General features: G+C 35.0%; 1 protein-coding gene across 1 annotated transcript; it reads right to left on the bottom strand.

The window, feature by feature from the left end:
- Positions 1-9,585: 9,585 nt before the first annotated feature.
- Positions 9,586-10,872, bottom strand: LOC132310299 (cysteine-rich repeat secretory protein 38-like). Its single transcript, XM_059808483.1, has one exon. The coding sequence runs from the start codon at positions 10,571-10,573 to the stop codon at positions 9,782-9,784; it is 792 nt and encodes a 263-aa protein (XP_059664466.1). The 5' UTR covers positions 10,574-10,872; the 3' UTR covers positions 9,586-9,781.
- Between the last annotated feature and the right edge of the window lie 2,553 nt (positions 10,873-13,425).

The following is a 13,425-nucleotide window of genomic DNA, read 5'->3' on the forward strand; positions in this document are numbered from 1 at the left end:
GATATTGGATGAGTATGAAAAATGGTTATTGCAGGTGTGTTTCTGTCCAGGAGAATTCATTTATATGGGAAAAATCTCTTAAACATGGCCAATATTGAATGGAAATGAGAGATGGTTGTTGTAGGTGTGTCTCTCTTCGGGAATGAATTCATTTATGTGGCAAAAATTTAAGCCTGGCCGAAATTGTCTCATTAGCATTGGCCAAGTATAGAATATAAAATGCTGACTTTAATTTCTTAGTGGAAGCCTCGTCACCCTCCTTATCAGTACAATTAAATAGTGGTCAATTCTATAACATTGTCACATTGCTGGAGAGAACGGCAAATTCTACATATATTGTTATATTATGTTTGTATTGAAAGAGCACTGCTATTGCGAGAGTGCTCTCACAATAAGTTTAAAAAATTCGTGCTTATAAATTACACAATTCTTATTTTTAAGGATTTGGAAGAATTAATTAAGAAAGAATCATTCGCAATTAAGGAAACAAATCAAGTTTTTTTTCTCTCTCTCCACATTCTCTCTTTCTTTCTCTTGGTTAATACCCTCAACCAATCTGTCTCTTTCACTCTCTTAGGCAACTCTCAGAGAATCTGTCTCTTTCTCTCTTATAGTTAACCTTTTATCTTTCGATCAAAGAGTCTCTCAATCCTTTCTGGTTGCTGACATACTAGCTTCTTAAGTTAGACTTCATCTATCATTCTATTTTTATTTATTTATTTATTTTTTATTTTTTTTTTGTTCGCATGTTTGAGTTTTGAATAACCTCATCACAAAAATTTTAGGAGTTGTTTAATTATATTTTGATATATATATATTCATGAAAAGAAAAAAACACGTAAAATTTTTGTGATAAGGTTATTCCAAAGGCCAAAAACGCGAACGAATGAAATAGTGTCACGAACATAATAGATGAAGTCTAACTTATGAGAACCTAGTATGTCAGCAGCGAGGGATGGAATGCAGGTAGAGAAACTCTTTGATTGAAAGGCAAAAAGTTAACCATAAGAGAGGGAGACAGATTCTTTGAGGATAACCAAGAGAGATAAAGAGACAGATTGGTTGATGGTCTTAACAAATAGAGAGAAAGAGAGCACGTGGAGAGAAGAGAAAGAAAAAAGCTTGATTTGTTTCCTTAATTGTGAATGATTATTTCTTAATTAATTCTCTCCCAAATTCCCAAAAATAGGAATTGGTAATGGTGAGCTTTTTAGACTTTTGCGAGAGTGCTCTTGCAATAACACTACTCGTATTAAAATATATATTATATATATTATACATATATGTTATATTCCTTTTCCCTTATTTCCTCCTTGATTTATTACTTGATTTATTCTTTTGTCTGCAACTTTATTCCCTATATATTGTGTATTAATATAATGTAAACACATCAAGAAATACAAGCAATAAGAAAAATGTAGCCTAAGTGACTCTTGATTCATGGATGTAGGCCTTAGTGCCGAACCATTTATATGCCATGTTCTTAATCTTTCTCTATTTTATCCTCCTATTTTCCATCTTATATTTCCGTATCATAAATTTAATATGGTATCAGAGCAACGATCCTAGATCGTTTGCACCAAAGTTTGCTTTGTCTTCTCTGCTCTGCCATTTTTTTTTTTTTTTCCTTTTCCTTTACTGATTACAAAGAGCAGTGAAGGAGAAGACCATGATCTGATCCCTTTCTGGTTCAGATCTCTCTTTGTTTTCTTTTTTTGATCAACTACGAGCTTCCAAGCGACGTCCTGCACCGTCATGCGTCGACGCTCCTACGAAGTTGATGTGACTCGTGCATCACTGCCCAAGGATCTGACTCGCGTTACACAGCCCACACGCTCCTACGAGTAGATCTCACTCGTGCTACATGCACCCATGCGCTCTTCCTTCACCGACGGTAGTCAACCCTTCGAAGCGGTGACTCACCATCGTTTCAGTTTCTGGTCAGAGAGAGGCTATTTGTGTTCTAGCCGTTATGAGGTGTGTTATATCCGGCCAAGTCCTTCGGTGCCACTCTTAACGTTTTTAAACACTTCGTTGCCGTCGTTACTATGCTCTGTTTGACGAATATCCGGTGTCGTCTCCGAATTTGCCTTTGGTTGCAAAGGCTTTTTTTGCTTTACTTACAGTCGTCGTCTGCGACACTTCTTATGCTGGTGACCTCATTCTTCCACCATAACGACTATTTTTTCCTTCCTTGGCTGGTTTCTACCACTTAAAAAATTTTGGGGCAGTGATTGCCTTATTTAACTAGGTTTGTTTTTGGTGGGGTTTCTTTTTGAGTTTGTGATTTGTTAAAAAAATAAAAATAAAAATAAAAAAGTGGAAAAGAGGAGTGATGGTTGTCTGATGAAAAAAAAAAAGAATTTTTGGATAGTCTGGAAAAATGGGTGATGGGCCAAAGTTATCGGCTAAGCATACTTTATACAGTATTATATTTCATATATGCATGTTTGTCTAAGCATGTGTGCCGCAGATCAACGTTACAAGACCTAATGCCTACGATGTTCATATGGCTCAATGTCTCTCATGCTCACACAACCCAAGAGAATATTGCACGCCTCTCCCACTCTTGATTTTAAAGAAAAGAAAATATTGTTATCATATTTTATTATTCAAACTCTCATTTTGTACCAAGCAGCAACCTATTTCGATATTGAGGGGGAGCATGTCCTGTTCTCCCTGCTATGTTAATGCCGGCATTACTGGCCAGATGTTTCTCGGCGTTGCCAGCACAGTTTATTCACCAGCGTTTCTAGCTCTGGTTCCATCGGAGTTTTCTGGCCTGTTGCTGATTACTGGCAGTTTACTGGCTTAGTTCCGGCTTTTTACCAGCTTTATTTCAGATCTTTTTCATTTCTCGGATGGATCACCGGGATGTCTTCCAGTGTTGTTCCGGCCCATTTCTTGGCTTTGTTCCAGCCATTTCTCGGCATTGTTCCGGCCTTTCGAATGCTTTTCGCTCCACCACCATTTTCAAGATTTCATCTCCAGCTCAAGTTGGCTTTGAGAAACCCATCTTGAGTCTGCAGAGAATATTAAAATATATATTACATATATGTATAATATATTATTATACATATATGTTATTTTCCTTTTCCCTTCTTTCTTTCTTGATTTACTCCTTAATTTATTCCTTGATTTATTCCTTTTGTCTGCAATTTTATTCCCTATATATTGTGTATCAATACAATGTAAACACATCAAGAAATACAAGTAATAAGATAAATGTACCCTCAGTAGCTCTTGATCCATGAATATATACCTTAGTGCCGAACCATGTATATGCTGTGTTCTTAATTTTTCTCTATTTCATATTCTTATTTTACATCTTATATTTTTGACATCATAAATTTATAGTTTGGGAGTACTTAATTGGTATTTTGGATTTAGAATTGGAGAAAGTTTAGTTCAAAATTGGACTATATTTTCTTCAATCTCTAATCCAATATGCTGATTTGGTGCTGCTAAACATAACATTAATATATTTTAGGCGAAGCATTTGTTTCTTTAAATTTCATATATTAAAAGAAGTCATAATTAATGACTATGTATTTTACTCCTTGTATCATTGAGGTAGAATGCTACAATTTATTTCGTCTGAAATACTCCATTGTTGAACATATGGCTCAATTTGAGGCTTGCATTACCCATGATGTCATCAAGATTCTTGGCCTCCAAGAATGTGTGCCCAACAAGTCTTTTGAGTCTTGGCCTCCAAGAATGTGTGCCCAACAAGTCTTTTGAGTGGTCACCAAGTAGCCTCATTTTGGTGTCCCATTTTGGCTATATATAGCCTTTGCCCTGTGATGTTTCCAATTTTCAGCATTTTCCTTTTTTTCTAGAATTCTGTTGATGCGAGGGTATTTTCGTCATTTCACGTTTTGCGCGCCGGACGCCGTGGGGTGTGCCGGGTGTGTCGATAAGTTGTTGGGGCATCTCATTGAGCTCGGCACTCTTTGAAATGCAAGGTTGTCATTTTTCCATTTTTTCCATTTTTTTTGGGCTGGACGGTCCCGTGTGGTACCCGCTACCGGTATTGTTGTGCACTGGGATTATGGTTGGGTCCGTTTACATTTTATGTATTTTATTTTATGTGACTTATGGGTCCGTTTACATTTTATGTATTTGTGTGGTGTAAATTAAAAACAAAAGAAAATGAGAAAAGAAAAGAAAAGTGGCGGGACCCGCCACTTACTCTTATGTAATGGTCTAGAGACCATTTTTAGCCTCAAATCTCTCTCACTCCCGTAGTTCTCTTTTTCCCTCTTTTCTTCTTGATTTTTCTTTTTCTTTTGAGTTCTAAACTTCAAATCAAGATTTCTCTCTCATTTCTTGGAGTTTTTAGAAGCCGTTTATGGCAAATCGAAGCCCACGATGAGGCCTTCGAATCTATACCAGCAATTTCAGTTTTGATGCTCCCTAGAAATTCCGAAAATCTTGACCCATTTTGAGAGTTTTGCACAATTTTGATGTAGGGGTTCCAAATCCTTATTTTTCTTGTTCCTTTGTGAATTATATCTCATAAATTATTGCAAAGCATGTTTGTTTTTGAATTAATTGTCTTGAAGATGATGTAAATGTTATATGTGAAGTTTATGATCATATGTGCTATTTGGATTGTAAAAAAAAAAAACATATTTATGTGTTAATCTTTTTATTTAATTGTTGATCTTATATGCCTATTATGTTATAAAACTTGCTAAAGTTGGTATGTGATGACATGTGAACTCTTCCTAGAATACTTGTAGAAAATGTTCAATTGTGTAGTATAAAATTCCTTATTTCCATGGCATTGTGAACATGAGACATACATGCATACTATGGGGCATGAAAAAGGAAAAAGTGTTTTGGAATGAAAAAGGGGAATTTTGGGGAAGAAGTTTCAATTATAGTGTTTTATGAAAACCCGGTCGCCGTGGAGTCACCAAAGGGCCGGTAGGTTAATGTAACCTAGAGGGAACTAGGGAGATTGCCCTAGCATGGTTGAGCTATCTGGGCCCCAAATGACGCTGCGGAGGTACCAACGGTTAGGGACAGTAGCTAATCCTTCTCTCGGCGCTGAGGAGGTACCAAAGGGGTTTACATTAACGGTTTGAAAAGTGATGGATTTGAATGTTGAAAATGGGAAGCAACATCGGCATGCATTGCATTACATTGCATCGTATTGTTTATGTTGAGATTGGATATGATGTTGTATTTTCCCGACATGGCATGATCCTGCTTCCCATTGTCCTATTCATTGTTTGGATTCACGAGGTCACAAGAGGTGTGTCTTAGGTGCCACCTACTAAGAACTTTGCTCACCCCATTATATTTAACATTTTTCAGGACATGACAAGGAATTAGCGGATGATAATCCACCACAGACTTAAGAGAACTTGGAGGCATTTTGAGAGCATTTTGTAAAGACTTGAACTTATTTTGTGCAGTACATGATATGCAATGTACCAATTTTATTTGGCATGTAAATTGTGTTATAACTTGAAGCTTAAAATTATCTTGATGTAAATTAAGACAATGGCAAAAACTATGTACAAACTCCATGTAATTGAATCAAATGATGTTGTAATAGGATCAAGGATTGGTATATTTGTCCATGATTATAGTATGTTACATTTTTTGAATGTTTGGGGACAAGTTTAGATCATTTTAAAGTCCCCATTTCAGTTCCTCCTTCATCTTCCAAGTGCAGCATTTCAGTTTCAGGAACAGGGTTCAAAGAAGCCATTTCGGTCGACCGAAATGGCACATCAGTCGACCGAACCAATTGCATGCTCTCGGGATCTTAGGTTTCGGCCGACCGAAACAGCACTTCGGTTGACTGAAGTAAGGGAGCTCATTTCAGCCGACCGAAGCTCCACTTCGGTCAACCGAAATGAAGCTGTTTGGCCATTCTTCATCCATTCTTCTGGTATCTATCATGTTGATCATTGAAATGTGTTTTGAGACTTCCTAAAGACACAGTTCAAGTGCAATGGTGATGTTTTGACCCTAGAAATGTTGAGTTGGACGTAGGTGACCTCGGGTTCGAGTAAGGACCCGGTTAATGGTTTGGACCCCCAGGTTCGGGTCGTTACATGCCCTCCATAGTTTGAAGCATCCAAGAGTAAGACAATATTCGGATCAAGAGAGTATATTGGTTTTGTGTGTGTGAGAAAATCCTTTTGTGTGTGCAATCTTCAAGTGACATTTGAAGCTTGTCTTTGGGTGGGTTTTTCCTCTTTGTGTAAACCATATACTATTTGGGGTATTTCTTGAGCGTTCGAGTGAGTCTTCTTTGTTAGTAAGTGAGTGGTGTGAGAAGAGAGATTATTGTGAGTAAGAACCAAAACGTTCTTCAGTTTGTAATCTTCTTCTTTATAATGATACGAATCATCATCGCCCGTGGACGTAACCCTATTTGTGAAGATGAACTACGTATAAATCCTTATCTCGTTTGTATGTGCGCTATTTTATTTTTTTGTCATTATTTTCTCTTATTCTCATAAACTCCTATTCGATCATTTTTCATAACATCCATTAAGGTGCAGACCGCCTTAAATTGAGCGACCTAATCCTTGTCTCATCCCGTCTAAACTTTACAAGATAAAAATAGTTCATTTTCAATTCTTCTAAGAGTAATGATAGAGAACCTGAAATAAAATACGCGAAATATCCCCGAATCCTATGTGGCTATGCCATGTCAATTTCTCATACCCTACGCAACTCTATCGTCTCTCTCCTCTTTTGCCGGCATGACCCAACACTTAAAATTCCGACAGTTTCTCTCTCTAAAACCTCTCTTTTTCTCTCTACCCTCCTCCCCTAATCTTATCTGCCTATGCCACATCAGACTCAAACTACCGTTTTATTTAGAGAAAAAAAATTTCAATTGAGATCAGTACAAATCAAATTCCACCTAATGTCTTCTTCTCATCAATTCAATCCAAACTCCTCCCAATTTCTTTTTCTCTTCGTCTCATCAGTACAATCCAAACTTTACCCAGATAATTCACTTTTTTTTACCACCGATGCTAATTAACAGAGTTCGAATTCTCTGTCTAATCCTTACCGGCATCGCCGGCTTCCTTCTCTCCGGCGGACCTTTACTAACAGAAAGTGAATATGAATCTCCTTGATACGAAACTGACAAACTCTTCGTTGTAGTGCTCAATAGCTTGTCGCTTCTGAAAACTTGCCGGCTTTGTACTACGTATTAGGCTGAAACGTGATTAGCCACCCCGAAGAAGACGAATTGGAAGACATGGCCGTGGATAAAGTTGTTGAAGTTGAAGAAGCAGAAAACATGTACATAGAGGAGAGTTCTATCGACTTAGGTCTCTAATTGCCAGCGATACCATTGTCGACCTTAGAAGGTAATAGAGGAGACCTTCTAGGGTTTGTACCAGTATCGGAGATCCTAAGGTTCAGTCAAACACACAGTACCCACCATTATAGTTCACAACATTCACATATTCGAAGACTCTAATTTTTGCCCAAAACCAAAATCCAAGATTGTTTTTGTCAGATTTAGAGAGATAAAGAGGAAGAAAAATTATGCTAGTCAAGTATGGATGTGGTGAGGGAGTGGAGGAGGGTAGAGAGAAAAAGAGAGGTTTTAGAGAGAGAAACTGCCAGAATTTTAAGTGTTGGGTCATGCTGGCGAAAGAGGAGAGAGACAGAGGAGTTGCTACGGAGGGTACGAGAAACTAACGTGGCATAGTCACGTAAGATTTGGAAATATTTCGCGTATTTTATTTCGAGTTCTCTATCATTATTCTTCTTCTAATTGTAAATAAGGAAACAGACTCTCCTCCATGCGTACATCATCTAATCCTTTCAAACTCTGTAATGACGGAAGTTGCATGCATTGACTTTGCCGTTTATTGTACTTGTGCTTGGATCAATACCGAATGCCTCGCCAAAATTGGTCGACTTATGAGCAACTTGGATGAATTATCAACCCATGAATATTCTGTTTTTGACATTGTTGTAGTGTCATTCTAATAGAAAGCGCGCGGATAGTCTACTTTCAGTGCAGACGGTGCAATCAACTTGAGCAGGGATGTCAAACAAAGCAGCTGGTTGACCCTAGAATGAGCTCAATAAATGAACTGACCCTTGAACCTTTTTATTGAATTAAGGCTAATTGGTAGGCCTGAGTTCAGATCATGATCACCTCATTACCTTACCGTACATGTTATCAAAACAATTATTGGAAATCAAGATGGTGCATGTATTCACAGATCCTGAGTGGAGTAGGAGTAATCTTCATTTTGACTGATCTAGCATATATGTATAGATATAAGCATGTATGTGTAACTATTAATTACTAATATAGATGCATATATTATGTATACAAGCATGTATCTAAACTATTTTGCTTAATCTTTGCCAATTGATGTAGTTGTTTGGACTGTCGTCTTTACCTGTTATATATTGGTTTTTTTTTAGTTAAAGACCTGTTATTTATTGTTATTAAGTGCTCATTTACAAAAATACGTATGTTGTTGTCAATATCTAGCTAGTGTCAAAAATTGACATGTATGTATTTTCCACACTTCCGGTTTGTCCGACATAGTAACTTTGACTTACTTCCTCATTGCACCTTCTAGATTTAAGTTGAAAAATAATTTTAGTTGAAAATTTGCTTCCAGCCTCATTCCTCACCTCGGCTAGAATTGGATCAAGCATCCAACCAAAATTGTGTCGACATATCAGTTTGGACTTCATGCATGGTCTAAAGCGACTAATAAGTTTCCGCAATCACTTCATGGTATAAAGGGACAAATAAGTTTCGATGATCAATTGACGGATTGAAATCGTTAACTATTCGCAGTTTATATAATTAATGTGACGTGTCACATTATTTAGGGAGAGATTTGATAATATTTATATATGTGAACACCTCCTAATTATGTATATACATTTTAAAAATGATGTGCACGAAATGTGTGCAAAACAGACAATATCTACGAGGTTAGACGGGGGTTAGACAGATTAATGTATGTAGAAGATTTGCTTCATTTTTTGGAATTTCCAAATAGCTATGAAAGTAAACCCTCTTAGTGTTGTTAATCATCCAACATTCCAACTAGTTCAATAAAGTTTTTTTTTTTTTTTAGTTAAAGAACTAGTTCAATAAAGTTGTGATTTCATTGCATATGATTCCAGAATAATTATCATTAACTATAGAAACATGCCATAGCTTTAAAGATAGGAATAACTTTAAGTTATATTATGCATGTCTTCATTAGATAGGGTTTAATTCCATAATATATATAGTTAATTAGTTGGGTTCTTTTTGGACACAAGTGCATTGCGCTTCCTCCCATTAAACAAGTGGATGACTCGGCATGTAAAATGAATCTGCACTACTTCAATTACCATGTGGGGAATTTTGCTTCGTTTTCGATTTGGAATGTGATATTTGAGAACACAGAAAATCGTCCTACTTTAGAGAGAGATGAATAGTAAAATTTTTAGTCAGATTTTTACTGTGAACATTGGTTTAACGCCGAATCACATAAATTATTATGGTGTAGATGTGTTTCTTGATTACATTGTTGATTCGGGAAATTTGTCGTAAGATACCTACTGGTGCATTTATTCAACAAATTTAATTGAAGGTTCGCCAAAACTTGCAACAAAAACAAAGAGGGTTTACATGATATATAATCCATAAATTGTCCCAAAATTGAGATACATAAATGTGTTCCTACATCACTTATTCATCTATAGTATTTCTGAACCCCAACCTTATAGGACTCTTAATATATAATTTCCTAGATATATGAATGCTTCAAGCATTGACAAAGGGATAAATCTCATACCGAAAGTTACAACTCCCACTAACAACCCTCCCTCCTTCCTTCCCATCACAACAACTTGGAAGTTCACTTATTGCACTATCAAGACACTTCTTACAATCAGTGCTTGAAAGATCCCTTGTGCACTGAACCAACCCATATAGTTTCTTGAAATCTCCGAGCTCTGACTCTCCGGTGGCATACAATTTTGGAGTAACATAAGCTTTCTCTGATAGCTGGCTCAACAATTTCTTTGTTTTTTGGTTAAATGACTCCGGATCGCTTACCTTATTCAAGTTCCACATGTAGAACCTGTTTTGATTGTCAATTTTGCCAAAGAAATTGGCGTTTGAGTATTTTAAAAGACAGTAATCGTACCATATGATAGCTCCTTTGTTGTATGGGCAGCGTTTGCGAATTTCGCTACCTGCCTCTGTAACACAAGATTTGCAGTCCGTGTTTGAAACATCGCCGCGACAAAGGGCAAGGCCGTTGGCCTTGTATTGGTATTGCCCAACAGAACCAACACCAAAACCAGTAGGAGGTGCTTTGAAATAGAGATCACCCAAGAGCTTGTTCAAGTTTGTTTTATAAGGACTATTAGTGGTAAAATTTTCGGAACTTGAACAAAAATGGAAGAGAGGGTCAGCTCCAAAGACAGTTTGGAGAAGGAAAGCAAAGGTTAGAACATACAAAGAGGAGGTCATGAATGTTTTTGAGGATGACATGTTTGGAAGGGTATGCAAGAGTTGATATGGTTTTCTATCCTTGCTCAGTGGCAGCATTTGTAGGCATTGGGGGGAGATAGAGAGAGAGAGAGAGAATGAGAGAGGAGGTGGGGTGATTGACTTTGTCCCTTTTGGAGGTTTTTATTTTTATTTTTAATCTTTTGCAAGCCAATTGAAGTTTTCAACTTTAGGCTGTATATAATATTAACATGTCTTTCTTGAAAAGTTCATTAATGGGTAAGGTGGAGGCGCACTTGATCAACCCTCACATGTGAGTGGAAGGGAGAATAATTTTATTTTTATTTTTATTTTTTTAAAAGGGTTTTGAATTGTAAGAGAAGAACACATTTTTTTTTACCAATGGACATTGGAGTCTAACTTAAATGATATAAGCTCTTTCTTTTAAAGGTCATGTTAAGTATTCAAGTGTGATAGACATAAAATATAATATGTGAGGATTTGCAGAAGTCATGTACCAGAGTAATAATAATAATTTTAGACAGGTACCGAAAAGAATTGGACAGTTCCAAACTTTGAATGTTCTTAAACATTGTCAAAAAAAATTCCAATTTTCCACTGATTCGATTATTAGTTTTCAACTCCTTAATTGATTTTGAAAATTATTATTATTATTTTCTTTTATAGATCGAAGTGCCAATGCTCATGATATTTGCAACTACTTGATATACATAATTGAGTTACCGCTATTTAATAATGATAATATGATCTTCACCACATAATGCATGCACTATATATCACATACTGAAACTATATGGCATTGCTCTATTTCCATTTATAAATTGATTTACTTTTTGAGCTTTGAATAAGCTAGGAGATGACAGAGAATTGTGAAGAATTTAAATACTCCTAATTACAGTTACATCCTTTCAAAACGGGCAATAAGGGTAAGTGTAAATATCTGAATTCAAATTTCAATGTCAATCTTAAAAATTAATTAAAATTGAAGTACATGTTAAAAAAAAAAAAAAAAAAAAAAGCTTAAGCGCAAAAAATTTTCTCGCTATATAAAAAATGCTTAAAAAACACCCTTATTAGAAAAAAGTGCATATAACTCCGTGTATTATTTATCTTTTGAGCAAATTACCTTTTGTTTAACAATAATGCTCCTATCAATTTTGTATATATTTAAAAAAGTTAATGGGTTTGTTTGGATGTACTTGAAGACCTATTCATGGAAATCTTTCTTCTTAATTTTTTTTTTTTTTTCTCTCTCTAAAATATCTCTATGTTGCGTTTAGCAATCTTACTAAGGAGACATCATTTTTTCTTTTTCTCTTTTTCTATATTTCATTTGGTTTGTCAAGTGAGATTCTAGAATTTGTACATTATTTTTAATTTTTAAAACTTCTTAGAATATTATTTATTTCAATATATATATAGAAACATAATCTTTCTTGCAAATATTCTTTTCTAATTCTAAAATTTCTAAATATTTTCCTTCCATTCCTAGAACTATCCTTCTATAAGAAAATATAATATCTCTCTCTAATTTTTCTTTTTTACTCTCTAAAAACAAAGCACCAGGAATCAACAAGTCCCAAGGAATTTCATAGTATCAACAGAGAGCACAACTCGAGATGTTGCTTGACCCACTCCAAAAAATCAGCAATCCTATTCCAATCTCTTCCAAAAGATCAAGAGAAAAATTAAGAACGAGTTACAAATTTTCAGTATAAATAGATAGAAATCATAAAAATTAAAATGGATACATGAAAAATAGAGAGAAAATTAGATTTAAAAAAATTACTTTTTGTATTCAGATGAGGCCATGTCAAAATAATATTAGGAAGTTAAGAAGTTTGGATCAATTTCCATGAATATTTTCATTGTGTGGATTTGTTTATTTTTTATCTGTTATTGTCTTAATCTTTTATAAATAGTTGGGTTTATTTATGGCTAGAATAAAAGATAAGGCTAGTGAAAGCCTGACATTCGAGGTATCTGCATATATATATATATATATATATATATATATATATATATATATAATTATGTAGAGTATTTTTATGTTATGGTTGGCAGAAAAGGAAAATCATTAAATCATATATGAATTTAAGGACAATTTTGACATTTTGCCTTTTGCTTCTTCTTTTTTTCTTTTTTTGTTAATGATAAAGTATGGTTAATTTAGTAATTTTATTGCCAAAATTATGATTTGTCCTTATTTACATAAATTGAAAAAGTTGAGAAATTATTCGAACAATAGAAAGATAATTGCCCATTTTGTATATTACGATGGATTTATTTTTGCACTTAATTTTAAAAATAAATAATAATAAAAAATAATATTCAAAGTGTGTCAAGCCTAATAGTCCAAATCACTTGTAACATTCATTTGCATTAAAGTATGTTCTTAGTATAACTCACTTTAATACATTTGATGATACCAATTAATGAGGTATATATCGACTTGACAAATACATATATGTAAATGCCGGTAAACATGCATGTTACAAGTGCTTTGAACTATTAGCAATTAGGGCTACATTTCTAGTTAAAGATTATTCCATACCACTGTTAATTCTCGAAGGTTGAGACATCATGAATTATATTCCATGAAGTGTAAAATGTTGAACACTAGTCGGAAGTATCGACAGTGATAGTAGGTAATTATGCACATGCATCTCCATATATTGAGGCCATTATAAATTTATAATCACCCATTTTGACTTGTTCTCCACTTTTAGATTAAAATACATATAAACTTTTCCTTTTACAACTATCTCTTATTTTATATCATTATATTAGTTTGGATGGTTTGACCCACTGATAAATTACCGAAAAAATATGTCAAGCTTTAGACCGTCTCTCATAGGCAGCTGCTAAAGTACGATTCTAGGAACAATTAACTAGCTTGGTCAGAGCACACCCGCAAATGAGCCTTTTAT

This window comes from Cornus florida, unplaced genomic scaffold (genome assembly GCF_030987335.1).
Source record: "Cornus florida cultivar Cherokee Brave unplaced genomic scaffold, ASM3098733v1 CherokeeBrave_3.0.0_Hap2_Chr05, whole genome shotgun sequence".
NCBI lineage: Eukaryota > Viridiplantae > Streptophyta > Magnoliopsida > Cornales > Cornaceae > Cornus > Cornus florida.